Below are 27,858 nucleotides of genomic sequence, written 5' to 3' on the forward strand. Positions count from 1 at the left end.
TGGCCTTTCTGCACTAAAGGCAGCTCTGGAGTTTAGTGTCAGTAGGACCTAGAGTACCATAATCAAGCAAGAGAAGAGTATAAACCAACTCCAAACCTGCCTTTGAAATGCTTATAACAAAGGGGCTAAACAGTTTGCATCTCTTTATACAAACATGTATTGTCAGATCATCTGAATGACATGATAGGTTATGACAGTTTCAGCAAACAAAATTTTCCCTGATCAATTTGTTGTTTTTTACAGAGGATAAGATTTTAATGTTTTCTGTCTCTTCTCAAGGACTTCTGCTAAGGACTGAGCCCTGAGTCCATTGTATCTCATGCCCTACTTTCTAGTGTCCAAATATATAAATGAAGAGAGAGTTTTAAATGACATCTGAACTGCTTTAACTTCGGTGGATCCTTACTGGTCTGAAGTTCTTTGATGGTTCTTTGTTCTTAACCAGTCCTTTGAGCTTTTGTTTGCTTTTGTAGCACAGTGGGACAACTGGGTCTCATGGCTTACAGATGGCAGCAGCAAAAGCTTTTCCTGCTTCAGGGAATGGCTGCTGACCATTTCTCCTGGGTCAGCTGCTAAATCCAATAGCATGGACACGGACTTGTCTCAGCAGCTTCTCCTCTTTGGGCTGGGCTCCAGTGATGCTGAACTTCTCCTGCCACTGCTTTGTCAGCACAGGCTAGAAATTGCTCTGCAGGGGTGTCAGTCAGATTTTGCAGGGCAGTTCTTGCTGCTCTTCTCTCCCTGCTCAGTGCACGGGCCCAGGTGCTGTCAGCACTGTTTAAAGGGCTGCTGGTTGAGCTCCTGCTTAAAGCTCTGTGAGCTCCTCTGTCTGTCAGGAGGGCAGAGACAACCATTCACACCCCTCTGGAACATTTCCACGCTGGTATCTTTGAAAGCTGCTCCTCAGCCCACACCTGGCTGTGGGCTTCCAGCTGTAACACTATTTAACCCTTTCTCTGTGCTTTGCTCATGTTCCCACTGCTGTTTTGAGGCTGATGGCTCTTGCACTACAGTGTGTTTTATTTCTTCCCTCATTGCTTCTCCATAATGTGCCTCTTTTATAATGTGTGCCAACATTTTTCTGATGAAATTGGAACTCTGCTCCTTCAGACAAGGATATATGAAGAAAAAAAAGATGGAATTGGCTACTTATTGTGATTATAGCTACTAAATTAATTATTTTGTTTTTCTTCTGTCATGAAAACCCCTCCAATCCAGAATATGTTTCATAAATATTGCTGACTGTAGTTATTCTGAGGATAATAAGTTTTCCACCTATTTATTGAAACAGAAAGATATCATTGTTTGCTCCCTTAAGAATGGTAAAGATGTATTCCGGATCATATGGTTTTAAGGAAGTAAGAATAACTTGAAATTTCAAAACTTCAGATTCTGAAATTGATAGTCCTATGATGGATTTATTTTCCTGAGTAGCCTGTTGATGTCTTTGCAAGTGGCCCTTAATTTGTGCCACTTATGTATGCCTGTTAATTCTTTTGTAAATGTCTCTCAGTGAGAGTGTGTACGAATAAGCACTATTTTCCTCAGATTCAACAGCTTTGAATATTCTGTTTTTGTTAGCTAGGATCTTTGTTATTGTAGTTTGAAATCATTTAAGTGTAATTGAAAAATTCAGGATGTAATTTTTTTTGCATCTTGCATTGTGTTTTGTCTCATAAAAAGTAGTTGGCTGAGTGCAGATATTGAATAATTCCTCAAAATATCATAAATAATTACAGCTGCATATGGGGATCATTTAGGGATGTTCATACATGAAATAGTGATTTTCATAAAAGTATATCATAAATAAATAATTGCACTAATAACAAGTCCATATGAAGAAATATCAATCATGGTCAGTGTTATTGCAGTGTGTTGTGTTCATGCAAGTGGCAGAAGTAGATTACAAATGCTGATTAAGCTGGGAAATAAACTAACAGGAAAACACAAAGCTGAATGTCACTGCAAGCATATTTATGAGAGCTTTTGATTGAATCTTGCCCACTAAGTGCTGCAGGTGAAGTGAGAGGAGCTTCCACCTGTAGAGTTATAGTGATATTTAATGAACACATTGGTGTTTTAATCACTGGAGGTCCAATGAATTTCAGTGTGTTAGTCTTCTTTATAAAGCAGAGCTTCCACGTGTCTCCATGTTGTAAGCCTTGCCAAGCAGCCATTGAAAGGCTCTTTAAAGAAATGCAAAATATTCAGGGTTGTTTTTAAATACATTTTTACTTTCATGGACTTTTTCTTTCCTATACATAAATTTTATTTTACTTCTTGTGGATAGTTAAAATATCGGATTTGGAAAATTATGTTTTTCTAAGTGCAGCAGCTTATTTTAACCACTTTAGACTTAGAAAGATCCATCATACAACATATGTTCCTCTATGCTACAAATAATATTTGTAAATAGAAAGCATTCTTCAACCTGCTGCCACTGAAAGTGGTATAGCTGGCTTCATCTTCCAGTAAATCTGATTTTTGTCAGGCAGGAGTAAAGGAATAGCCCTTTGTCTCCTGTTCTAAACATTTTATTCCCTGTGCATATCTGATGGACATATGCAGACAGGCTGACAATAGATTTCTTATCTACAGGCCAGCAGAAAAATTAAATAATACAAGTAGGAGTCTAAAGAGGAGTGAGTGTACAATAAAAACTGACAAGCCCATAAAAAAGAACTGAAAGAAAAGGAGAGCTCTTTGATAATCCTGGCCTTTGTTGGCCTACATTTTTTTTTTTTTTGATAGAACAAATATTTAAATTAAAAACCCATATAAAATGTTTTGTATTTCTAGAACAAGCATACTTTTTTCTTTTCTCCGTCTTATGTGCTATTTGGAAAAAGTCTTAAGTTTTATTAATGCATTTATATATTTTCAACCTCTGGGCTTGCTGTGCAGTAAAGGAAGTATGAGCAACAAAATGGGGATGTGCTTATATTCAGTTGTTGTTAATCCTGAGACTAGTGGCCTTTATCTGGTCTAAGGGTCCATCTGTGTAGATCTTTGCAAGGAGATGCTTCCTCTGCCTCCTAACTTGACAGGAGGCTGATCTGGCCTTAGAGTGTTGTACTTGTGGTGATTATTGCACAATTTTATTATGTTATTTCTTAGCTAATACAATATATATATATTTTCCCCAAATAATAGCTGGTTAAAACAGTCTTAAAGGAAACAATTTGTTGTGTAAGACATACATAACATGTATGGTATGTATGTAGGTAAAACATACATTTGTTTCCTGAGTTTTTCCCAGTTTCTACTCAACATTCCTTTGCCAGGCATAGGAAAAAAAAAAAAGAAAAAAGGTAGTTCATGAAGAAATGCCAAAGGATTTCAATAAAGAAATGGCAGATGAGTATCAAAGATGAACTTGTGTCTGTTGCTTTTGATAATTTTGTAGTAGCAGCCTAACTAGGCAAAGGCATGCTGGCTGTGGTTTTTAGGCTTAACACATGGGTTGGGTGAAAACTGACTTAGAAATATGGACTCACCATCATTTACATTTGTATTTATTATTTTTTGCACAATTTCTCAGAAGTTTCAAGAATGCCATGACACCTCTTCAGTAAGTTAATTTGTGTGTGTCCAAATGAATGCAATAACACACAGAAAAGGTCAGATTTGAACATATGATCAGTGTTTTCATGCTTGATACTGCCCTGGCTTCTTCTCATAAGAATTGAAGACATTGCAGGAAGCTAGGTAAAAACTGTGTGGAAAATTTTTTCATGTTGTTCAGATCTCTGTTTTCTACCTTGCTCACCCTTGTTCCCTCCAAGAACAATAAAGAGAAAACATTGAGAGTGACTCAAGAGAGGCTTAGACTCCTCAGAAACATGGTTAGGGAGTGAGCTTCTGGAATGTGAAGGAACCTTCCAGACATTATTCAGTCTAACCCAAGTCCAGGATTTCATTAAGGGTTTTTATTAACTCTCATTTGTTTGGTCACTGTTGAATCTGAATGCTATTGAGTCTCTTTTTTTTTTTTTTTTTTTTTATCTAGTCCATTTACCAGAATATCCTCAGCCATATTTATCCTGCTTATTTTCTCTCTCCTCTTGTGTTCTTGTCTGCTTTGTTTTATAGCAATCCTCTGTTCTCTGCTCCTCTTTTTCTCAGAAACACCCTTCTCATTGCCCCAGTCGTGCATTCTGCTCCTTTCTTGTAAAGAAACATGGGCTAAGGGCCTACTGAACTTTCTTGATGACTTGACACTCTTGGGTAGTGTTAACAGTTCTTACCAGGGATTAACAGTTCTGCAGACAGGGATTTGATGCCCTGATGTTTGTACAGTGCTCAGTGTAGTAAGATTTGTAACCATAGTGAGATCCTTACCCTCTGCTGTTTTGCATGTGGAAGTGACCATTCAAATTCCAGTTTACAGTCCAGCCATTTGTTGCTCTTTTAAAGACAATTAAGAAGCTGCAGCCTATTTTAACCAATCACTTCAGCTGTGTGCATGCATTTCTTGCAGTTTGATGTGGAGACCATGTGACAGACGTTTTTGCAAGTTCTTTCTTCTTTCCTATAAATTGATATTTATTGGTGGAGTCCTCAGAGTCTTAAAAAAAAAAAAAATTAAGAATAACCCTTTAATTTAATGCCATAAGCACATTTGAGTAAATATCCATGTCATTTCCCCATGAGGGAGTGAGTTTTAAGAAGTTTTAAGAGATCCTTTAATAGACTGAGAGACAGATTCTCCTAAAGGGCAAGTTGGAGAGGAAGCCTAAACTAAGACTCTGTTCTTCTACTAATCAAGACATCTTTGGTTTTGGGTTTTTGGAGTTTTGTTTGTCTGTGTGTTTTGTTTTGTGTTTTTAAAGTCAGGCATCTCAGGGAAGTGACTGAGTTTCAGTGGCATAAATAAACACTCCCCTTTCCACATCTTTCCATCCTGCTCACCCAAAAAGTTTCAAGCCTGGCCCCTCATTCCAGAGCAGCCAGAGTTACCCTGGATGAGGGTGAGTAAGAAGCAGGACAAGGATGAAGCATGACCATAAAGACACATGGGGGTGTGCTCAGTGCCGGAAGCTGCTTTTACACCCAACAGTGCAATTCCCTGTTGCATCCCGGAGTTTGGGTTTAGATTAGGGTTTTTAATTTATGTTAAAATAAGTCAAGTTCTGTAATCCCGCGTTTTCCCCGCGTTGTTCCCCCCCGCGGTTTCTGCCCCCATGTTGCCTGCTGCCGGATCTTACCCCTGTGCTGCTCCTGTAACCACTCTGCCGTCCGGCCCCGGGAAACCCCGTGCTAGCCACACGATCCCGCTCAGCCCGCTCTGGCTCGGCGCCCGCCCCTACGGGGCTCTCTGGTTGGTCGCGGTTGCTGACATCATCGCCACGGCAGCCGCCCCTATTGGGCGGCAGGCCGTGGATCCTCTCGCCCCGCCCCTCTATAAAGCCCTATCCCGCCGGCAGTCAGACGCCATTTTCTCCCATGCGAGTGCCGGGAGCGGTCGCGTCTTTCCATCGAACCGCGCCACGTGACCAATAAACCGTTCCTGCCAAGCACGGAGTAAATGGACAAATTCCTTCCTCTTTGCCGGGTCCCTAGCGCACGGTAACAGCGGTTGGCCAGCCCACGCGCCCGAGACACGGAGCCGTGTCCGGGAACCCGCGGCAGCAAACCCCGGCAGCACGTGGAAGCTACGCCACAGCCGGGCTCCCAAGAGCCGCGTGCGGCCGGGGAGAGCAAAAACCCACGCCGCAATTCCCCAATCTGCAAAGAAAATGAGCAGATTCATCTTGCATCGATTTCTACAGTCAGGAGACTTTTCTGTCAGGTTCCAATATATTCCAGGTGCTTAATCAATATTAGTGTTAAACTGCCACCCATAACCATTTCCAGGGATATTTTTCTTTGCTTTTCTGACTTTCTCACATAATGCCATATGTGTCTTAGTGGATTAAAAATTGGAAGAATACATGTGTAGATGTTTTTGATGAATAGGATCTTTAGTCGAAATTTAATAACCTCAAATGTAAAATATTGATCTTGTTCTTGCTCTTATAAATTCCTTTAAATCTAAGTTTTTTGGGTTTTTTTTGGTTGGTTTTCTTTTTTGGGTTTCTTTTTTAGTTGCAAATACATAGGAAGACAAGCACAGTCTTGCTACCTGTAATCTAGCATGTGGCTTGATGCAATACACATTTTGCAGCCCTGAAGGTCAGGAAGTCGAATGTTATTTATTAAGGAGAGGGAAGTGTCAGGCGGGTGTATTTTTAGAGAGAAATGGAACAACAGGGAGAGAATTCATGATATTTTCAATACCATAGACCTTGTTTAGTGGCTATGGAAATTAGGTACATTGATGAATTTTAGTAAAAGCATCGACAGAAACACTTGAGTAGTCTGTGTCACGTATACTGTGGAAGCATTTGACAATGAGCATAGGCTCCTATAAAATTGCTAATAAAATGCAATGTTAAACAATGCTGTGTTCTGGGCTGCTGCAGGTCCTGATGTGGCATGAAAAGGGTTTTTGGGTATATCTGAGGTGCTCTGGCTGGGTCAAGTCAGCCTTTGAAAGCAGTGGAGAGTGCATGCTGTTGTGACAGTATGACAATTACAGCAGGGGGAGTAGGCAAACTTTGCTGGAGTTTGTTTTGTTTGTTATTTACTACACCGTGGAATGGAACTGTTTCAGCTGTAGCTGTACCTCTGTACCTGTAGAGCTCTCCTGCCTAAGTCTTACCATCTTTCTAGCAGAATTCTCCATTACCAATGCCCAAAATGGCTTGCTATAGCAGCCTTTTGTACTTGGCTACTCTGAGGAGCAGTTTGATGCTAAAGGCACTGCAAGACTGTTCAGTCTCTTGGGTCTCCAGATTGCCAAACTCTTGGGTTTGAGATGCCTCAGTGTTTGCTTAGTAACGTAAATCACCCTTAACATAAACTAGTTTGCAGTTTTGTGTAAAATGAAAAAAAATATTTAAAAGTTCTAACCATGGAGTTACGATTTAATGGAGCAAATACTGTTCTTATCTCTTTTTAATCTACTGAAACTCTACTTCATCTGTGTAATAAATAACCTGTTTGTAATTCAAGAGAAAAGGCTGCTTCTTATAAAAATTCTTAATTTGCCACCAGAGGGGGAAAAATTCCTTTTATACACCACACCACTTGAGGTTCAGTGCCTATTTAAATCTTTATTCCATCAGGAATAATATCTCTAAATCCTAATATAATTCGATAATGGCTTTTTTTTAATCTCAAAGTGTTCACAAATCATGACAATTAGTAAATATTAGGAGAACTGTAATTGCATAGGGAGATAAAGTATTATTTTTCTACTGCAATCAAAAGTCATATTAGTGCCTCAATGTACCCAATATGTAATTTATTACTAAAATACCCAAGGTGAAGAGTTGAAGATGAGTTCATTGTGTGTAAAATGGAGTGACTCCAAGAAACTGAGGTTCTTGAGTTCCTCTTGCACCCTGTCCCAGTGTTCAACTACCTTCATGAAGACACTTTTGCATCTTCTGAAAGAACAGCCCATGATAATAGCATTTTCTGAGGTGAGGATTGCCTGGAGTACCCAGCTCCTCTCTCACCCAAGGATTCCATGGTAGCACATGTGTAGAATTTATTAAAGAAAAACACCCAGCACTGGTGGTTCCAGTGCTCTCAGCCAATGAGCAGCTTCTCTGTCCTGGGTGTTGCTGTGCCAGGCTTGAAGCTGACACGTCTGCAGTCAGACAGTGCTAAGAGAGAAGTAATACTTATTTAAAAAGAGTTATAAAACTTGGGTGGAGATTAAAGGATGATGGTGCTTTCTTATGAGCCATAGCACAGCCTGGATATTCTACCAGACTCTGCTGACTGCACACTGATTTTATTTTTAAAGCCCTCACAGCCTTAGGATCAGCAAGGGTGAAAACTCTGAGCTGTCCCAACTTTACTGATCTACTTTTATTTCCTCGTCCTTTTTTTTCATTAATGGTAAATGCATGTTACTTTTTTCCCATGTCTACAAACTGATTTTTAAAAAGATTTTTCCTCTACCTACAAATTAGAGGAAGTTCCTCTTGTATTGTAACAGAAACTTCATCAGAGTCACAGAACAGTTTAAATTGGAACAGACTTCGGGAGTCATTTGGTCAAATTCCTGGTCAAAACATTTTCAAAACATTATGCAGCTGTTGACAGAGATATATGAAATTAAACACTAAAAATAAGTGCATGTATGTTTTTCTTCTATGTTTGACATAAAAATAATTTATAATCCCTAGAATAAAATTAAATAATCAGCTGCTATAACAGAAAATGTTTTGACCAAGCTCCTGAATTTTAGTTTGATGAATGGAGTGAACAAAGCTCTGAATCTGGGTATGTGCTGAAAACTGTCTTTTATATAGATCTGTTAATAATTCTGAAGGTCACTCTTAAGCCCAAATAGATAGGATAACTATTAATCTGTTAGAACTAAACCTATCATTATTGCTTTCAACAATAAGAGGGAGGTGGGATTTTAGATTTTTTGCTGTTATTGTAGATTACTGCTTTTAACTCTCGAGAAAAATAATAGAAGGAACTGTTTCAAAAAACCTCTTGGTTTAGTTTTTTAATTTTGTCATGTTTCTATAGTTGAGTTGAAGATTCCTCAGGAAGAGAGTGAATTCCTGTGGTTTTGCTTTTGTTTTGGTTTTGTTTGGCGGGTGGTTTGTTTTTTGTTTGTTTGTAGGTTGTTTTTTTTTTTTACTATATGAACTCTGAATATAGATATAACTTAAAGAGTACAGAAAGTGCAGGCAGAGTAACTCAGGCACATTGTGCTGATGTGGCTGCAAATGGCAACTCCTGAAAGCCTTGGGGGCATGGGAGAATATTGAATCTAACTTGAAATGCATTTACTCAGGCTCTTGTTATAGGAGTTCTGCAAACTGTTTGTAGTCAGTGGTGCTGCTGTCACTTGTTTGTGAGAGCAGTCTGTGCCAGAGGTTGAGGAAGCACATGGCCTTGCTCTCAGAGTGAGCAGCTCTCTCCTGGCTGCTCTGTGCAGTAATTGGAAAGAAAGCAGCAATGTGCCCGTTCTGAGCAGCCTCACTGACACATTCCAGTGGCATCTCAGGAGTCAGGGATTTTCAGCTTTGACTCCTTAATGATGAATGTCTTACCAGTGGTGATGAGGGAAGAATCAATAATGCAGCCACCTGGATTTCAGGTGTGGGTGAGCTGCCAGTGAGTTGCAGTTCTTTGCAGGCTGTCCTTGGACTTATTGCATTGCAAAGTATGAAAAATTAATGAAGTATGGCATGGACTTTACCTACTTTATTGGCTTCATGCTGCTTCACTCACCATTTCCTTCAGGAGTGGTGTTTGCCATTTTTGGGACTGTATACTTCTAGGGCTAAGTGGCTTCAAGCAATATTGTTCAACTGCTTTTGCTATTTTAATTTTAGTGTGTATATTCATGAAAATAGCTGCCTAAAAGTGATTAGGATTTGGCATCATATTTTTTTTGGATGAAAATCTGAAGTTCTCCAATTGTTTATAGATAAGTACAAGATGCTATTAACTTTGCGGGTTTTTCTTTTCTTTGTCTTGTCTTTGTCTTTTCTTGTCTTTCCATTTACTGTGAAGTATTATGAGATGTGTTGTCTGGACTCATTATTTTTTCTGCTAAATACATGGACAACAAAAAGACAATCAAATTTTCTACAATTTTATTACTTTCCACATATGTGTTCATCCTTCCACTTTACCTTCTTTTTATTGTTTTTTGCTGGATAAAAGACTCTTATTCACATTTTTCAAAGTTTTAGTTTATTGAAGTGTTTTAGCACAGAGGAAGATGTAGAAATATTGCAGCAGGAAATGCATGCATTTTGCACTGCCAGTGCCTAAATATATTTTAAAAAATAGAAACACAGCCACTTCCATACTTAGTTAACCCATGGATTTCTCTTGACAGTGGCTAACAGGTTAAAAGGTGGCCAAATAACACAGCTGACCTAAGAGTTAGCTTTTATGGGTTAAAGAAAATGCTATTAGTAATAGTTCATGCTGGACTTGGATCAAAGGGATTCTATTTTGTACCCTGAAGCATGAGATTTAATTACTCTTACAATTATTGTCTTTGCTTACAAAGCTGCCACTGTTGTTTATCATCAGAAAATTATCCAACCCTCTTAAAAAACAGCTTTAGTATTTGTCTCAATGAACTTTCACAGCAGTAACTCCATAAATTAATTAAAAACTGCCTTGGAAATTGTCTCCTTTTTGCAGTGGAAAGTTTAACATGATTTCATAGTAGCAGATTTTTCACACTCAGGGAATAAAGTTCAAAAGAAATTGGATAGTTTAACTATATCCTTCATTATTTTTTTATAGTTTTTTCACAGTTGATAAATTAATTGACCAGTTACATGCATTAAGTGGACTTCATCCTCCCATACCCTGCTTCCCCCAGCCCCTCACCTTCTTTATGGTCTAGTTCAGTCCAAATGTGCAAAAAGTCTATAAATTCCAGTAACCTGGTGATATGTCTTACGTTGCTGTATTACTGATACCATATTTATGATCTGTCAAAAGTATGCTCTTTTAAAGCTAAAACTTGAAAGTTAACCTTCAATCAAATTCAGCAAATTCACTGAGTTAATTAATATCATCTTAAACATCTCCTGTTTGCGGATGCTGAAAGTTTCATGTTGTGTGCTATTTTCGTTTGTTTTTCTCATGTTAGCATCAATTTCTATTTATGAGACAAGGTGTAGATTATATCTGAGAGCTATTCAGGGTCCCTGATATTAACTGTAATGTATTTTATAAAATATTTTCAGATTAAAGATGTGAGGAGTGGTTAGTGTGTGTTTTTGTGAGAGTGAAGTACATCATAGTTATAGTTAAGTACAATGAAGGAATTTAGGTGCTGATTAAATTCAAAAAGAAAACTGAAGCCACAACAGAAATGTAAAGAAATGGGTTTCAGCTACATTAGTTTCTTCATTAAATTCTCCACGTGGTTTGAAATGTACTGGCATAAAAGGGGAGGGGGAGTTGCAAGTGCTTGGGGGTTGGACAGAGGAAAGGAACATTGATTCAGATTTATGGTTACTTAATTCAAAATGGTCTCAATGTAAAAAGATTTAATGTAAAAAAAATGTATGATGTCAAGATGATTATCTTCTGGTATTTAATGCTCCTTATTACTATTATACTTTTATGTTTCTAATGTATTCTCCAGTGCTTTGAGCTTCAGGTTTTAAATTACCTGGGATTATTGTTAATATAGATTTTCATGGAATTTTGATGACTGTGCACTCAGCGTGGCACTAAGCTTGAAGAGGACCTTCATCTGTCTTTCTTACACATAATTAAATATGTACAAAAGACCCTGTGTTCCTCTAAAGCAGCTGCTTTAACCCTTCCCAAAATCTAGCATAATAAGGAGTTTTGTACACTTGAATGAGCTACACAGCTTTTAGAAACACAATTCCCTGATAAAACTGCATGCCACTTCTCAGTAGATGGATTCCAGGGTTTTATGGTGAAAGTATGAAATGCCATTTGGCAGTTTGGGGAGTAAAATCATGGTATTGACAGCCAGTGATCAACTTCCTGGAGGTTCCCTTTTAGCTGAACTGGTTTCCAACATAAATGATGTGAGCAACAGCTCAGCCACATGTGATACCTGTCAAGAGACAGACAATCTCATGGCTGCTTGCTCTGTTTCTTAGAGATTCCATTTTATTATGTTTTTCTCCTATCAACTTTGTGAGGTGGCTGTTTGCTGTGACAGTGCTGGTTGTCTGTTGAGTCCTGGACCTTATTGTGTGAGTCATCACTTTGGGTAGCAAGTCTTTGAAGAAATTGGGTTTATTTGTCGCAAATATTCTTTCTGATAATATTTTTTTGGTTAATTTATTTTATCAGGAGTCTATAATGTACAATAATCATCCATCTTGGCTGCTAAGTATATAATAATATGTGCATGTGACTACTGATAATTGCAGTGTTACAGGATGCTGAAAAATGCAATTTTACCTAGCCAAGGTTGATATCAGATTATACGGGTTATTCTAGGGCTATTTCATTTTTTCCATTTATTTTTCCTAAATTACTGTTATTTTTCTTTCAGTAATCGAATGGTATAATTATTGCTTGATTCATAGCTTACTAAAGTCAATGGAAATATCCCTGTCATATTCAGTGGGTAATAGACTTTTTTATCCTGAATTTGCTTCTCACATGAATACTTCTTGTTAAAATACTTTTTCATTTGTTCATGGTGCACAGGGCAATTTTTTTTTTCCTTCTTACCCTTTTTCTTTGAATGGCAGATTAGAGTTCTGATTGAAAACTGTATAAAATCAATTGAAAGACTGGTTGTCTTCTTTTGCTTGGAAGACAAAACAAAAAGGACTAGAAAACTTACATCATTTAAAGAATCAAAATGTTAGGATTGTAGGAGGAAAACTGTGTTAACTAAAAATGTTAGTTTTCAACAAATAAATGTATATATTAATATGATTCATTGCAGAGGGACTTTTTCGTGGCTTCCAATAAATTTTCTAATCAACTGTCATTGATATGTACTTTATCCATGTGTTGCATATTTCAGCTTACGCAGAGGAATACTTGGTAGTGAAAAAATCTCTGGAATCGTTTGCCATGTGATGAAATATGGAAGGTCATGCAATGTTGCCTCTCTGCAGGTGATATGTCTGTTCCTAGTTACTGCATAAGAAATGCAGAATAATAAAAAAAACCCTACTGAATCTGATATGGATTTAGCACTTGTATGTTTGCCATAAGTTGTTTTAGAGCCCAAATATTTATACTTGTGTTACTTTCTGGTTGACAGCTTCTCACAGAATTGATACCAGCATTTTACATTGAGTGACGTTTTTTTGTCAGCATTCTTTTTGTTTCTTTGAAGGGAATCTAATTTGAAATAGAAGTTTGAAACAACATTCAGTTTAGAGTACTTGGTTTTTAGTGTAGCTTAGTAGACAATGTGCTGACTGTAGAAGCTCTTTTGTTTTTCTTTTTGAAAGTATTGTTATGAACTGAAACTTGTCAAAATATTGGTTAAGCAAAGAAAATACCATGGTAATCTCTCTTTTTTTTTTTGTATGTGTACTTCAATTGTGGGTTAAAGCAGAAAAGGAAGGAGGAATTAAATAGTCTTCAGCTAATGTTTGTGTAGTTTTCAGAAACTGTTCTTTGAAGCATCATCTTTTCCATGTTATTCTTTTTATCCTAGAGCTACTTTTTTCCTTACTGGGAATCAGTACTAAAATACATGAGAATGTATTTTACTGCTAATGTGCCACCTGACAGTTTAACCAAATATTTTTGTGGTTTTCATAGTGATATGAGGAGAGAAACTAGAAATATTTATCATTCATGTGATAACAGGCAGGGTGTCAAGTTGCTGTGTCTGTCTTGATCCATTCCCTGACTTCAGAACAATATCACCAAACCTGGTTTAGGTGTTTAGTTTTTTTCAGTCTGTTCTTAGGCAGACCTGACGCACATATGTAGAACGCCAGTGTTTGGTGTTCACCTTATTATTATTTGCCTGTTTTCAGATCATCACTTGCCAGATGTACGAAGGTGATCATCAAAAACTAAACTGAACGGACAAAAAAAAATATTTCTAAAAGTATATTTTTAGCTGTAAAGATTCCTGGTTAACTAGAAAGATGTAAGGCTGGGGTTTGCCTGGGCAACACAGTCTTATTCTCCTCCTTTAAAAAGCAAACAAAACAAGTAAAAAAAACCTTTAAACTGTTAATTTCTGGTGTATGTAGAACAAGTTATGGCACTACAGTATTCACTTTGCCTATTTTACCTTTATATTTGAGGTAAGATTTGATAATGTGTTTCATAAAGTTCAGTTTATAACACTTAATAAATTATTCAGTCATTCTGACTAAACTTGCAGTCACCCACTATCTTTGCTTTGTCAGTGCTATTGGCTATAATAATTTGGTAATCTGATTGTGCTCTTTCCATGCTTTCCCAATTATAATCATACACTTAAATTATAAAATAGTAAAAACAATAAGAGAATTTGCTGAAGGAAATCTAAATGAATATTAATAGAAATATCAAAAGGCAGCACCTTCTCTGGTGCTAAAGCATGTTTTTCATTCAAAGGATATATTTGCCTTGTGACAAGACAGCATTTGCTTTATTTTAAAAGTGATGAAGGAATGGGACAGTTATCTTTTGCCATGGTAAAAGCATAACAAAACATCTTTGAAACACAACTGGACAAAATAATGTTCTCAAAGTTTATTTCTTGAAGCTCTTGGAGCTCATCAATCCAAAGTATTGTTTTCCTTTATTTAAATAATTCTAACTTACAGGTTCTTTGCCACTGTGTAGTTTAAATCTAATAATGTGATTGAAATTGCTTGATAATCTTCTGTCTTGAGCTTTTCTTCATTGTGTCTATTATTAAACCCAGCTGTTGATGCTTTTGAACAAACTGATTTCTGAATTTACTCTGCATTGTGTTTTATAATAACGCCACTTCTGAATTATCATGGGCTGCTCCCAATTTACTTTTTGATAATTAAAGGCTGTCTTTATTTCTATCCAAGTTGCCTGTTTTATTTCCCAGAACACAAGGATGTGATTTCATTCATGCTGCTCTAGGGGGTCTGAAGTTGATAATCATTTTTCTACATCTGCCCCCATCAGTGTCATCCTCCAATATCTGGTGCTCCAGCATTTTTTCATGGCTTTACTCATTAGCATTCACAGAGTTGGTGCTATGTTGTGCTAGTCTGCCATAAGCCATTCCCTATTGTTTTCCTGAGAAGTCTGTAGAGAACCTCTCATTCCTGGAGTACATTCCTCTTCTTCCTATTACCTTTTTTTCACATAAACTCTTCCTTTCAAAATTAGTGTTACCCTAAAATCATGCATTACTTAAGTATTTAAATAGATTGTGAGTTAATTAATATGAACATCATCAGTCTCTTTGTTGTGTGTCTCATGAATGGTGCATATACTAATTACTAAATTAAAGGACTTTAAAATTAAGACCTCAATACAACATATTCTGGATAACGGATTCATGTGCTTCTCATATCTGCAAATAAAAATGATATATTTTTCCTTAAAAAAAAAAAAAAACAGTAAAGCCAACCAAACAGAAAAAAAAAAAAAAAACTCCAAAGAAGATGGGTTTCAAATAAAAAAAACTGACCTGTGATATGTTTCAATGTGAGGTCATAACATGTCACTCTTAAATACAATAGGAAGAGTATCTCACAAAAATTTAGGGGGAAAAAAAGGAAAAATGTAAAGGATTTACAGTAAACCCCCAGGAGAATTTAAAAGATTTATATTGTTTATCCCCGCTAAGGTTCATTTCAGGTCATTCTAGGCTCTTAATAGTCTTTTTAAAATTAGTATTGACCTCAATTTATGAGAGTTGTATATATTTCCCCTTGGCAAGAGCAAGAATTTTAATCTGATCCTACAGCTTTTTCCCTTGCTGACGTAAAATTCTTCTCCATTTGTTAATTGAGATCTTTGTGGACCTTTTTTTTTTTTCCTTTTTCTTTTTTTTTTTTTTTTTTATTCTTTTGAGGAATTCTTGTGGTAGTTTTCAGTGTAGTAGCAAACCTGAGCAATGGATCTGGCAAACAGTGATCCTCACTTTACTAATCAATAGGATTAATAAAACAAAGTGTACATTTGGTGTCCAAGGTGTACCTATTTGCTTAAAAATGTAGTGGCAAGATCTTTCATGTTAGTGTTGCCTTCACAGAGAAACTGCTTTTACCTACTTGATTTTAAAGGCTTGGCTCAATGATCTCTGAGGTCTTTTCCAACCTAAATGATTCTGTGGTTTCACATAGCTGTGTATGAGTAGGTTAAATCTTTGCACTACTTGCCAGTGGGTTTTCTGTTTACTTCCTTCCTTTTTATATAGATTTTCCTCCATTATCCCTCAAGAGGCAGCACTGTTAGGATGCTGTGTAAAATTTTCAGACAAGTGCTAAGGCCCGCTTAACAAAAACATGCGTCTTATTTATGATGTGTCAAATTACTGTTCTGAGAGTAGACCTTTTAGATTGCATTCAGCCTTTAATTTGACTGAATTTAAATAGCATAAAACGCCTTTTAGTTGGAACTTGGCTTGCATATTAGTCTCTCATTTCAATGGAAAACATTCACATGCAAATACGGTTTGTTTGGACTGAGTACAAATGCCACTATCATGACTGATGAAGGCTTTTGATCACACATCTACAAACTGAAACCTTAAAAAGGAAGAGGCTATTTGGACTGGCATCTGCAGTGCCATGAATTATTTAGTTCCCATTATTCATAAATCTCTTTGAAGAGAAGGCGTATGAGGTTTTTAAGGAGGAGTAGTCATAGTTGTGTTGCCAGTTTCTATTTCTGCTGTGACTGACTGAGTGTGCAAAATTCTTCTAAACTGCAAGGATTGTGCTGAATGGGAAAGAGTTGAGTGGCTGAAATGATCAGAAATGGTCCTCAAATGATTCTTTAGTTTCCTGGGATAATAGTGGGGATGTTCTGTTGTTCCTGTCTGCTTTGGTGGGCTCCAAGAGGTGTACAAGGCAAGAACATGCCTGCAATATTTGCTGAGCTATGCACTTAGTTGTTAAGGACCTGGTTGACTCTTGCAGGGCACTTGTTAACAGCCAGAGTTTGTTCTGAACTCATTCACTGAACTACAAATGTCTTTGGGCTGTGCCCTGCCAGCCAGGCAAAAATAGCAACACTGCCCTCCTTTTTGCGTTCTTTCACTCGGTGTCTTTTATTGCGCAATGCTTGTGCTACAAGCGGGTGGCATTCCAAAATATTTCCTCCCTTTCCAGTGATGATCGAAGCTAAACAGTGGGTGTAAACACAATTCTGCTCTAAAGGGAGTCTGTGTGCTTGTTTAGCTCAGTGTAATTGTGTAATAATGTTGTCTAGAAGATGCATGTTGGCAGAGATGTCAAGGAATGAGTTAGAAATACCCAATAGTGTCTTGTTTATTTGCCTTGAAGACTAGTTTGGCGTCTAGGGGAGTGAGAGAGATGGGAGGGGGGTGTGTGTGTATCCATTTTTTGGGATTTGTTTGTTTGTTTTTCAGTAGGATTTCAGACTGCATTGCTGAGGAATGCCTTGAGAAATTATTTGCTTGGCACATGTCGTTTCAGCATGTTATAAAATTCACATTGGGGGTCAAAGTGACGGTCAAGACTCAAATGCAGCTGCTATACAAATCAGAAATGTACAGAGTTCACAAATCATTTCTTTACCATAACACATTGTAGGAGTAGTAAGAATAGTTGAGCTCCTAAGTCTTAATTAAGAGGATTACCTGAAGAATCACATAATTTTCTGTAAATAATCACTCTGACTATACTTATTCTTCAATTTTCTAAAATGATTTTTTTTTCTGATATTATTTAAAGGTTTCTCAAAAGTATTTCATCTTGTCATCTTTCCACATTATCATTTTTCATTTTCAATTGCCTGTACACATTTCTTTTTTACCTCCCTGTATTTTAATTTTTCTTGTTGGCTTTGAAGAACTGTTTTTATTTTTTTGGTCATCTATAGTTTTCAACTTAGCGTAGTATATTAACTGGCTACCTGTCCTAGACTCAGTTTTTAAAGATCCTGTGCTACATCCAAACCAAAATCCTTCAGTCTTTTCTTTTTCATTCCACCAAAGCAGCAGAACTTGCAGAATGTTGTTTTTCTCCCTTCATTTATTTCTAACAGTCACTTAGAAGCTCCTGTTTGGTGCTGCATCTGCAGTGGTCCATGGACCATTGTTGATGTGTCTGTTTGCCAGCTGCTGGTGCTGACTACACTGTCACTGTGAAGACACACCCTGCTAAAGGTCTTCTCTAACAAGTCCTTATTTTGATGAGTCTCTGGCAAAACTGAGCTGTCCATGAGATGTATCTGCTCTGGTTTTGAGCTATGGCCAATGTGTACATCTGCTCTAAAAGTAGATGAGTCCTTAAATGTTTCTTATGTACAAACAATTTCAGTACAGTGGCAGCATAATGCAAGGAGGAATAGAAATGTGTTTAATGCTCAGAGCCAATCAAAATGGGCCTCTTTTCAATATTAAAATAAATTGAAATAAAATAAAAAATATAAAAGTAAAAATATTTGGAACAATTATAGCTTTTTTTGAAACTTTCATTTCTAAGGTTTCTAAAGAATGTTTGAAATTATGAATTGATACTGTTGCTGTTGTTTTCTGTTTTTTGTTGCTTGTAGAAGTTACATGTCCAGCTGTATTAAAACATGCAAAAAGTTGGCATTTTGGGACCGGCAAATAGTCTTATCTCAATATTTTTAAGAGGACCCTTTAGTGCATGATTATATTAATCTTCTGTTTTCACTATCCTGTAATATACTGTGTTATGTGTTTCCAGCTGCTAATGTGAATCAGCTACAGCTGGAATCCTGAACTCTAGTGATGTTTAGATTATAAGATGCTTCTGCTGATCTCCATCATGCCAGTCATAATGAGTATTGAGAACAAAATTACTATATTTATACCCTACTTTTCAGAAAGAAAATGGAGCTGCGTGTTTTTCAATATTTTGTGATTAGTATTGCATAATAAATGTTGTTGCATGTGATAATCTAGTCATAGTTTTAAAACTGAGGAAGGCAATGAAGTGCAACTTGGAAAACTTATCTTGAGAAAGTTTAGATTATTTTTAAGCATACAACAAGAATAATAAATCTTCAGGTTTGCAAAGAATTACATTAAAGAAATATGCATGCTGTAATTTGAACTCCTGGAAGGTATAAGATGTGTGAAGGAATTGCACCAGTCTCCTACATATAATGGTTAAGTTATACAATGGAAGTACAATTTACTGTTGAGAGGGACAACTGTGCACAGAAAATAAGTGATCTGGAGAACTTTTGAAGTCCCCATCACCAAAGTTTTAACACTGTATTAGGCAATCTGTTAGGAGGGGTCCAAAGATAACTCATGATGCTTCAAACCCACAGGATGCAGTGGCTGACATCCTCAGAATCCTTCCAATTTGCATTTTTGTCCCTTTTTCAGTTGTATCTTCAAGACTATTTTATGTTTCTGAGGGAAACTACCCGATTTCATTTTGGGAATTTGTGTTGTAGATACAATGATGCAGAGATAGAACACAGTATAAATAGAATAAAAGAAGGTCACGTGTTTGAATTCCATTTAGTTACATATGCATGCCTGCACAGTTTTTTAATGATTATATACATAAAGAGAGGAAGGCTTATCTAGGAATATATGCATTCTGGTTAAATCTGCAAATGCCACCATCTGATATTTTAGGAATCTCCGTGAGAAGAGTGTGCAGAACTTATGTATAAAAATTATATTCACTATAAAATGCAAAGGCATAGCAATAAAGGGAATCAAGGGAAAGATCAGAAAATCAGAAGCAAACAAATTTAGATTCCATGTTTTTTGTGTCATCTGTTGGCCACTCTTCAAGTCTAAGCAGCAATGTCTTCCTGAGTTCAGGAGACTCAAATTCCCACCATGAATTTCAGGTCATGGTGGTGGTTTGTTTCTCCTTCAGTGGCTTTTGGAAAATGCTGGTTTTGAAAAGGAGGATGGGAAGGATTCTGCATTGCAGCACATGTGGATATCTTTGAATGGGTCTCTAGTCTGTGAGAGGCTAATAATTTGCATTATTTTCTGGAGGAAATGATCCTGCTAAGGCCTTCTGTCACACAGAGGAGCTTTTCCAGTCAGAGATTCAGAGCTGGCATTTAGGTGACCTAAATGATCAGTGATAATCCGCCCGTTTATCCAAATGGAAAAAATGCAGTTGTTGTCATCATCATCATCCTAAAATTAAAAAGAAAATTCTAAATGTAAGCAGTGTAAAAATAAGTAGGTGTTTTTTGGGTTTTTTTTGGTGGTTTTTTTGTTTTTTTTTTTTTTTTTTTTTGTTTTGGTTTTTTTTTTTTTTTGGTTTTTTTTTTGTTTTTTTTGTTTTTTTTGTTTACAGGTAATCTGAATTGCATGTTGGATGTCTTGGGGAGCAGGGCTGTGTGGTTGTTGCTGTTTGTTTCCTCCTACTTTGTGGGGTGGGGCATATTTATGCTGCTTCTCTGATCATTTTTCATGATCATAAAAGATTTTAAGGCTGGAGTAAAAATACAGATGAATAAATGCATCCATGAGACCGGTGATTTGTTATTTTTTTATTGAAGATAAGAGGACCTCCAGAATTGCTGGAACTGTAGGTACTGAATCTGGGAGAAAATCAATGCAATGTACTTCATGAATGTGACTTTTTCTTTTTTTCTTTTTTTTTTTTTTTTCTTTTTTTTTTTTTTTTTTCTTTTCTTGAATTGAGTATTTAGTCATTATAAAATTTAAATATTTTACTGTTTGTTCCTCTGGCTGAGATCTTAGGGCATCCAATAGGTGAAATGAGAACAAGAGTGACCTCAAAACTTTCACTTTCCTTTTTCTTTCCCCTTATTTTTTGAAATAAAAGGTTAGGATAGCTGGATATCTGGGGGAAATGCTTTTTCCCTTTTTTTATTTTATTGAGCTATTGAAGTAATTGGACGGATGTGGTTTTCTCCAAAGACAAAAGACAAAACTCCAAATCGAATAATAAATCACATATAAGAGAAAAATAAAATAAAAGCTATATCAAATCTGTCTAAAAGTGTCTACAAAATTGAACAGTGTAGAGCGGCTGAGTGTGGAGAAAATATTGAACAACTTGTAGCCACCATTTATCAAAGAATGTAATTTAACAATTGTTGGCATACAAAAAGCAAGAAGTCAGAAAGATGTATCACAGAAAATAAAGCACAATATATTATCGATATTTGAGAGCAAGGATATATTAGGGTTTTTGAAATTTGAATATAGGTTTTTACATTCAGGCAATGATTTTTTAAAAGATCATTTCAACAACACAGCTATGGCAGGATTACTTTTCTGATTTAAAAATGCCCTAAAAACATTATTTCTGTGAAATATAGCTGTACCTGGCAGTTTTCCTCCCCTTTCCAGATCTCTCATAGTGGGACTCCCCTGAGATCACTGACCTTGGGTTCTTGCTGTTCTGTGATGCCCTCACTCACAGATCTTTCCCTGGTGGCCAACCCTTTTGTTTTACATATGCTGTAATCACAAGAGCCTTCAAAAAATACAATACTGTTTAACCTTGCTAGAGAAAATAGAGGAGATTTATTTCTCAGCCTTACCTAGAAATCTAGTGGCTCTGTCATGCCTTTCAACCTGACTTCTGAAAATATGATATTTCTTCCTACTGTAGTGGTTTTGGTTTGCTAATTTGAGATTTCCTGGCCAGTGCACCAATTAATGTGGTGGGTTCAGTGCTGGCTAAATGCCAGCGCACCCACTAAAATATATTTACTCATTTCCTGCCGTGAGATAGGATTAGGAAGAAGGTAAAGCAGGCTCAAAACTTTAAAAGGATATAAGGAAAAGTTTATTGACAGTACCTAAAAGAAAGAATAATAAGAATCAGAATAAAACCTTTAGAACACTTCTTCCCCCAATGACCTTTTCTTTCCCACTAACAGTGTACAGAAACAATTCAGTCAGTTTATCACTTCTAGAATAATCTTCTTTCAGTTCACTTAGGGAGAGGAGTCCCTCTTGTCAATTTAGGGAGACTTCTCCACAAGAAAACAGTTCTCTCATGGTTTCAATTTCCACGAATAACAGCCGCCCGGGTAGCTGCAATTGTGAGGTCCCTCCCGTCTTTCACAGTTTTCTCACAGCTGTGTTTATGGGCCATGTCAAGTTATGGAGTACTGTTTTAAAGATGAGGTGTTCAAGAGCAAAGGTTCTCTTTAGCTGTCTCTGAGATCATCTTCATCCCTGGGAACAGAGATGATCTTCTTCTCTCCCTGGGGGCAGAAGGGTCTTCATCATTCTTTTCTCTCTCTCTCTGTTCAAACTTCTCATGAGATCACAGCTACTTCAACATCTGATTACTTTAGCATGGATGCCTTTGCTCATATCAACAATTGGAACACTTCATCTCCCCATACTTTCAATGAGTTACAGGGAAAAAAAATCTGATGTATCAATTCTCCATAGCTTTTCTAGAGGATTTCAGCCCCAAAATCAAGGCATCGCCTCATCCCTCCTGTCTGGGACTTGACTCTTTCTTCATTGACCTTGGTATCTTCATGTTGTTCCTCTACATGTTCTCACTCTGTCCTTTTCTCGCAACAGAGGGAGGATTCCAGATCTGCAAATCTTATCTGTGCGCTGAAAGTGTTAATATCTTGCCTGGTGCCTGCAGATTGTTAAATGACCTGGCCAAGATGGGGGCCAGGCCAGCCTTGTTACCTGCTCTCAGGCTGAAAGGAAAAGAGGGCTTCCTAAGATTTTTCATCTTTCACATGTGTATTCATAGAGGCGTGTCCAGCTTTCTCAGTGGTTTAACAGATTGTCAATTCTCAAAGCTAATTACTGACTGGATTTTGTCAGACATGGAGGAAACTGCGAGCAGCTTCTCTTAGAAAGTCACTTCCGTGAATGGCTCCAGTGCAAAACCAGCACACCTACTTTTTCTTTCTTTCTTTGGTCTTTAAAAATTTTCCTTAAGTTCCAAAAAGGTGACTGGTCAAACTTTTCTGTAGTATACCTTCCTGTCCAGAATAATTTTCCTAAGACAAGTCACGGTTGCTAAAGAAAAATGCCCTTACAAATGTTCTTTTTTTTACAGATATCCCCGAACATAGGGAAATATCAGAAGTCATTCCTTTTTATCCATTTATTGTTTGGCTTCTTAATTTAGACAAAGAAAGTATGGCAGCCATATACAGCAAATTCCAGATTTTAGGTTATGCTGTGCCCAAAAATTATTACTGGCCAGTCCTAAACCATTTTATTTGTATTATAGAAGTCTCAAATCAGTGTCCTGGTATAGTACTATACACATATACTACTTTGAGGTGAGGTAGACTCACTGCCTTGAAGAGTTTCTTTCTTTTGTCAGCAAGCAAGGAAGTCTAGGTGCTAAAAAAGAGAATGTGTTATGTGAAATGTGGCTAAATCAACTGACTTGCTGAATACTTAAAGCAAAAGTGGATTCCTTGACTGTAATGTTGTTTGTTGAAACCTACAGTCTTTTATCACTGACATGGGGCATAAAAAGCTGAGTTTTCCCATATCTGATACTCCAACTAAAATCTCAGCTTCCCTCTGCTAAATTTGTCTTGATGATGCTCATTCAAAACATTTGTCTATGCTTGTCTTCTGTGGCTTTACATGTAATAATAAGAGGTGGGTAAAATTTTTCAAACATAATATATATAGGTTGAAAATTGTCTTCTTTTTACAGAGTGACAAGGTGAGTAAAGAGGCAAGAGAGGAAAATTCTTTCAGCTTTAAAAAAAGAAAAACTTACCTCAATGACAGCAGTGAAAGGGAATTCTCCTTCATGCTAAGTATCAGAAAGATGGAAACAGCTTCAGCTAGTTGCCTTCTGTAGGCAGAATTATATTTTGTAAGACCATTTTCTAAGCTAATTTGGCTGTTGTGCAGTTTGAACTTTATGAATTGACTTGTAATTGGACCATGCTGTCAATGGGAAAATTTACAAGTATTGAACATGACATTTTTAAGAAGGTTACTGTCATCTAGTCCTCTATTAGTGGGTTTGCAGAGAGTTATAATTGGCCTAACAAGCCTAGTAACCTGTCCTACTTCCAATTATAATGTACAATCTCGTTTAATACTTTTCTTTATTTACTGATAGGTAATAATTCTCTGTCTAGTGCACACGCTTCAAAATAAAGCTGTCTCATCATGGAATGTGTGGGTTCTTTTAATATATATGCATATATGTTTCCATACACAAAAATTATATCACTTGCATATGAATATAACTGTGTGTATATATATTCTGAAGAGTATATTTATATATAGACACAAACTTTTTTTTTTTTTTTTTTTAATTCTGTTTAATTAAGTACAAAGTCTCCTGTTGCTTTTAAATTTCTGGTGGGGACAGGGAGATAGTGTTTTCTCCAGACCTTTGTTAAGTTTATGTGATTATTCTGGCTAGAAGTGATAATACATTCATGTAGATGTAATTCTCAGGACTGAAAAAAAAGCAGGGGAAGCATAATAAAAGGAACAGGTTGATGAAGTCGGTGCATTCATTATCAACTTAGATTTGCATGAAGGAGAAACTGTTCACTTCTTATAAAATTAGAATGGTGTCATTAATTTTGTTTACTACACAAGCAATTTTTAGCGCATGTAAGATTTACGGGCAGTTTGCAGGTGAATGCGTCTTGTTGAACAGCCCTATGGAAAGAGCTCTGCAGAAGCATCTGCACTCATTGTAGCTCCCCAAAGCAGATTTTTTTTTGTGTTGTTTTTACTGCAAGGAGAATGTTGACAAGTCACAATGGTAAAACTGGAAGTAAAGGAAGGAAGAGTGAAAAAAATTAAAAAAAAAAAAAAAAAAAAAAGAGGCAGCTAGGGAACTGATATTTTGATGCATTCATAAAGTTAAAGGTTTCAGGTTTTCAACAATTTCTTCATATATGTCAACTTGGTCTTCACTGCTATGCGCTCCTTGCTTGTTTTAGTAAAGACTGACTGGTGAGACACCAGACCAAAAAAGAAAAGAAACAAATCAAGCAAACAAACCTTTTAGATATGAACAAGAGAAGCAAAGCCACCGGAAAAGGGTTTGGTCTTTCTCCTTTGCTTTCATGACCTTTGGTCTCAAGCTTAGCTGTTTTTGAATTGTTAATGTAGTTCTGCCCTACAAGAAGGGCCAGCAGAAGAGGAATTACATATTTTGGTTTTTTTTTGTTTTTTTTTTTTTTTTTGTTTTTTGTTTTTTTTTTGTTTTTTTTTGTTTTTTGTGGAGATGCTCTTGAATTAATGCCTTCTCACAGTGTGCTTGAGAATTTAGAGAGGTTTGGATGGCATCCTTTTGAGTAATTTAATTAATTCCATTAACAGAGCAATTCCATTCTAACTTTGGCTTCTGAGTAATATTTTATTTCAACTGTATTATCCTTGAGCCTCAGAAAACAGAAAACAATGGTTCTGTTTATTTTGGTGATAGTGTGGTTGTTAGTGAAACATTTTAAACTACAGTGTTTGTTTTTGTTACCCTGTTGGGCATGAAAAACTACCAGGATGAAACTATGTGGATTCAGGATACTCAAGGAAGGCTGTAGTATCTGTCCCCATTTCTGTGAGTTTGTACATTGGTCACTGTTGGTTACATTAGCATCTGTTCCTTTTGGTTTGCATGCACCATTAGGGTGAAAGAACAATCTGAAGTTACAGGTTTCAATGAAGAAAAATAGCGATCATACAGCAGAATATAAATCATTGGGGTATCTGCAGATTAACTGATGCTTATTTGCATCAGCTTCACAGAAAAATGATGTTTCAAGAAATAGGAGCAAGGGGATGACATAAGATTTAGGTTCTTCTGAATGTCCTTTTGGCAAGGCAAATTGTGCTTTAAGTTTTAGAATTCACTAATGTGTGTGCATGTGTTCTCACCTACTTGTGACTAAAGATCCGTGATTTTTCTGCAATCCTCGCCGTGCTTTTTTGAGTGTGTGTTCTGGTGTATTTTCCAACTTCTCAATGCAGGGTTTCTGACAGAATTATAGATCTGAACTCTCTCACAGCACAGCAGTGTCTCTAATAAATAGGTCAAATAATCTTAGAAATGGTGTTTGTTAGCTTTGAATCAATAGTGATGAAGTTTCTCTGTGTTCTTGCTTGCTCAAACTTCTGTCTAATCTATCTTTGTTCTCTTCTTCTTGTGCAATCTTTTCCTTGCTTCCAGTGGCTGCTACAAAGAACAAAGCTAGAGGTGAGTTTCTGCCTGCACCCTTCAATTTGCATTGCATGGTTCTGCAGCCCACCCACGTGTTTTCTCCCAAGGTTGTTTCTGCTTCTCCAAACAAAGAAAAATATCTTTAGGTCCTATGGTATGATAGATTAGTTCTTTACAATTTTGTAATTATGCCTAAATGCATTATTTATCAATCAGCACTGCTCATGCTGTATTTTGTTAATTGCTTTAATTTGGGAAGTTTTCAGGAAAAAGACAAAACTAAGCGCTTTGTAGTTAGATTTCTGACTTGCATTATAGTAATGTAGGGATATTGATGGCACTTTAATCGAAATGAAGATATTGCATAAAAATGCTCATAAATATGTAAATGTAATTTATATTTTTTATCTCTAGTCATAGTCATAAATATCTGAACAGAGAACAATGAACTCCTAAGTGTCTCCTAAGCATTTCCTGTCTATTCACACTAGTATAAATGATCATCACTGTTCCTGATAGCATACCAATATATAGAAAGGCATACTACGATATCTGCAGAGATTTATGGCTTCAGAGCAGCAAGGTGATTGCCACAAATCAGTGTGACAAAGAAGTAAACCTTTCAGAACTAATCATGTAAGGTCAGCAGTGCTGTAAACCATTTCCTGAATTTCAACGAAGCAGTGATGTAGCAAATGTAACCTGCGGGGATGTATTTTGACTTACAGATACACATAAATTGATGCATATGTGTTTATATATACAGATACATGTGCATTTATATGTACAAACATATATTTGCATAGAAAATCATGTAAATGTGTGTTTTACTATCATTTTTACATTATTTCTGCTAGATAAGATTGAATTGTCTGATAATTAAACATCAGATTTTAAGGCAAAAATCTCTGCTAGTTTACGTGTATTTTGGAAGTTAAGTTTCACAATGTTTGCAGAGTTCAAATCCATACATTGCTTAGCTTGAGGTTGTAGAACAATAATAATAAGAAAAGAAAACACAGCCACTTGAGAGTGTTTATGCATTAGAATAATGAAACCAATATTTAAAATACAGCTCAGGTTTTTATTTTTTTTTAAACCCTTGCATGGCTTTTTGTAAGATCTTTTTCTCAGAAACTTTGCATGCATTGGGTGACATGAATGAGGGGTGTGAACAAAGTCAAATTAATCTATTTGCCTATGCATGCTTTGAAATTTTCTTTACTCCTTTCTGTACTGTTATGTATTCAGCTGTGGCGCTGTGTAACAGCGGTCAAGACTTTGAGACCTTCATAATTAACGAAAAAAGCCCAAACCAAAGCAACATCCACAGAATCGACTTTTCAGCACAAATAAACACTATCTCATCAGTATTCAGTGATTAGCTGATACTCCCATATATTGCCATTCAAACAGAAACTGCCCTGGAGGCACAGGAATCGTAGGATGAGTCAGAATTACTCACGGGTACCACTCATCTGTGTGCCTTAGCACACCCTTATTTCAGAAGTGCACATGCATATTGAATGCACAGCTGAAACTCTATATCCTGAAAGAGGTTTGATACTGTGATCTGCCTCATCTTTGGAGATCTCTTGCTCAGCTGCACAGTGCCTTCAAGAAGTCCTTGGCTTTTCCTTTGGAGCTGAACAGCCCAGTGATGAAAGCACCCAATATCCACAAGGAATTCAGTCCTGCAATAGTCCTGTCTTTTACCAAAAGCATAGGAGCTATTTTAAAATCTCCTGTGGTAGAAGACATGAAGTAGATGATGCCTTACTGCTTTTCTCATTACTCTGTCTAAGCAGTAAAGAAAGGTCTGTTCCTCCTTTTCAAGTCTAACACTTAACTGGCAAACAGTTCTCTAATACGGCACTGGAAACATCAATTCACAACTGAGAGAATTCTCAGGAGGAGTTTCTCTTTTGGCACTTATAATATGAAATCCAGCAGTCCTTTATGTCTTTGCTCTTATGTATGGGTCTTCATCTTTCCTTTCTGAAAGTCTGGAATTTGTGCTGCCATTTTCAGCAAGGCACAGTTGACCTCATGCCTACCC

The 27,858-nt window shown here is 36.7% G+C and overlaps 1 protein-coding gene across 3 annotated transcripts in view; it reads left to right on the forward strand.

Moving 5' to 3' along the window:
- The window catches only part of CADM2 (cell adhesion molecule 2), a 573,509-nt gene that overhangs the window by 346,005 nt on the left and 199,646 nt on the right, over positions 1-27,858 (forward strand). For 2 of the 3 annotated variants that reach the window (XM_053969852.1, XM_053969854.1), the window contains exon 2: positions 25,809-25,835. The exons of the other annotated variant lie outside the window; for it this stretch is intronic. In XM_053969852.1, the coding sequence (XP_053825827.1) occupies positions 25,809-25,835 (27 nt within the window). The remainder of the gene's footprint in view (positions 1-25,808; positions 25,836-27,858) is intronic. 3 annotated transcript variants of the gene reach the window in all.

This window comes from Vidua macroura, chromosome 2 (assembly GCF_024509145.1).
Source record: "Vidua macroura isolate BioBank_ID:100142 chromosome 2, ASM2450914v1, whole genome shotgun sequence".
Lineage (NCBI taxonomy): Eukaryota > Metazoa > Chordata > Aves > Passeriformes > Viduidae > Vidua > Vidua macroura.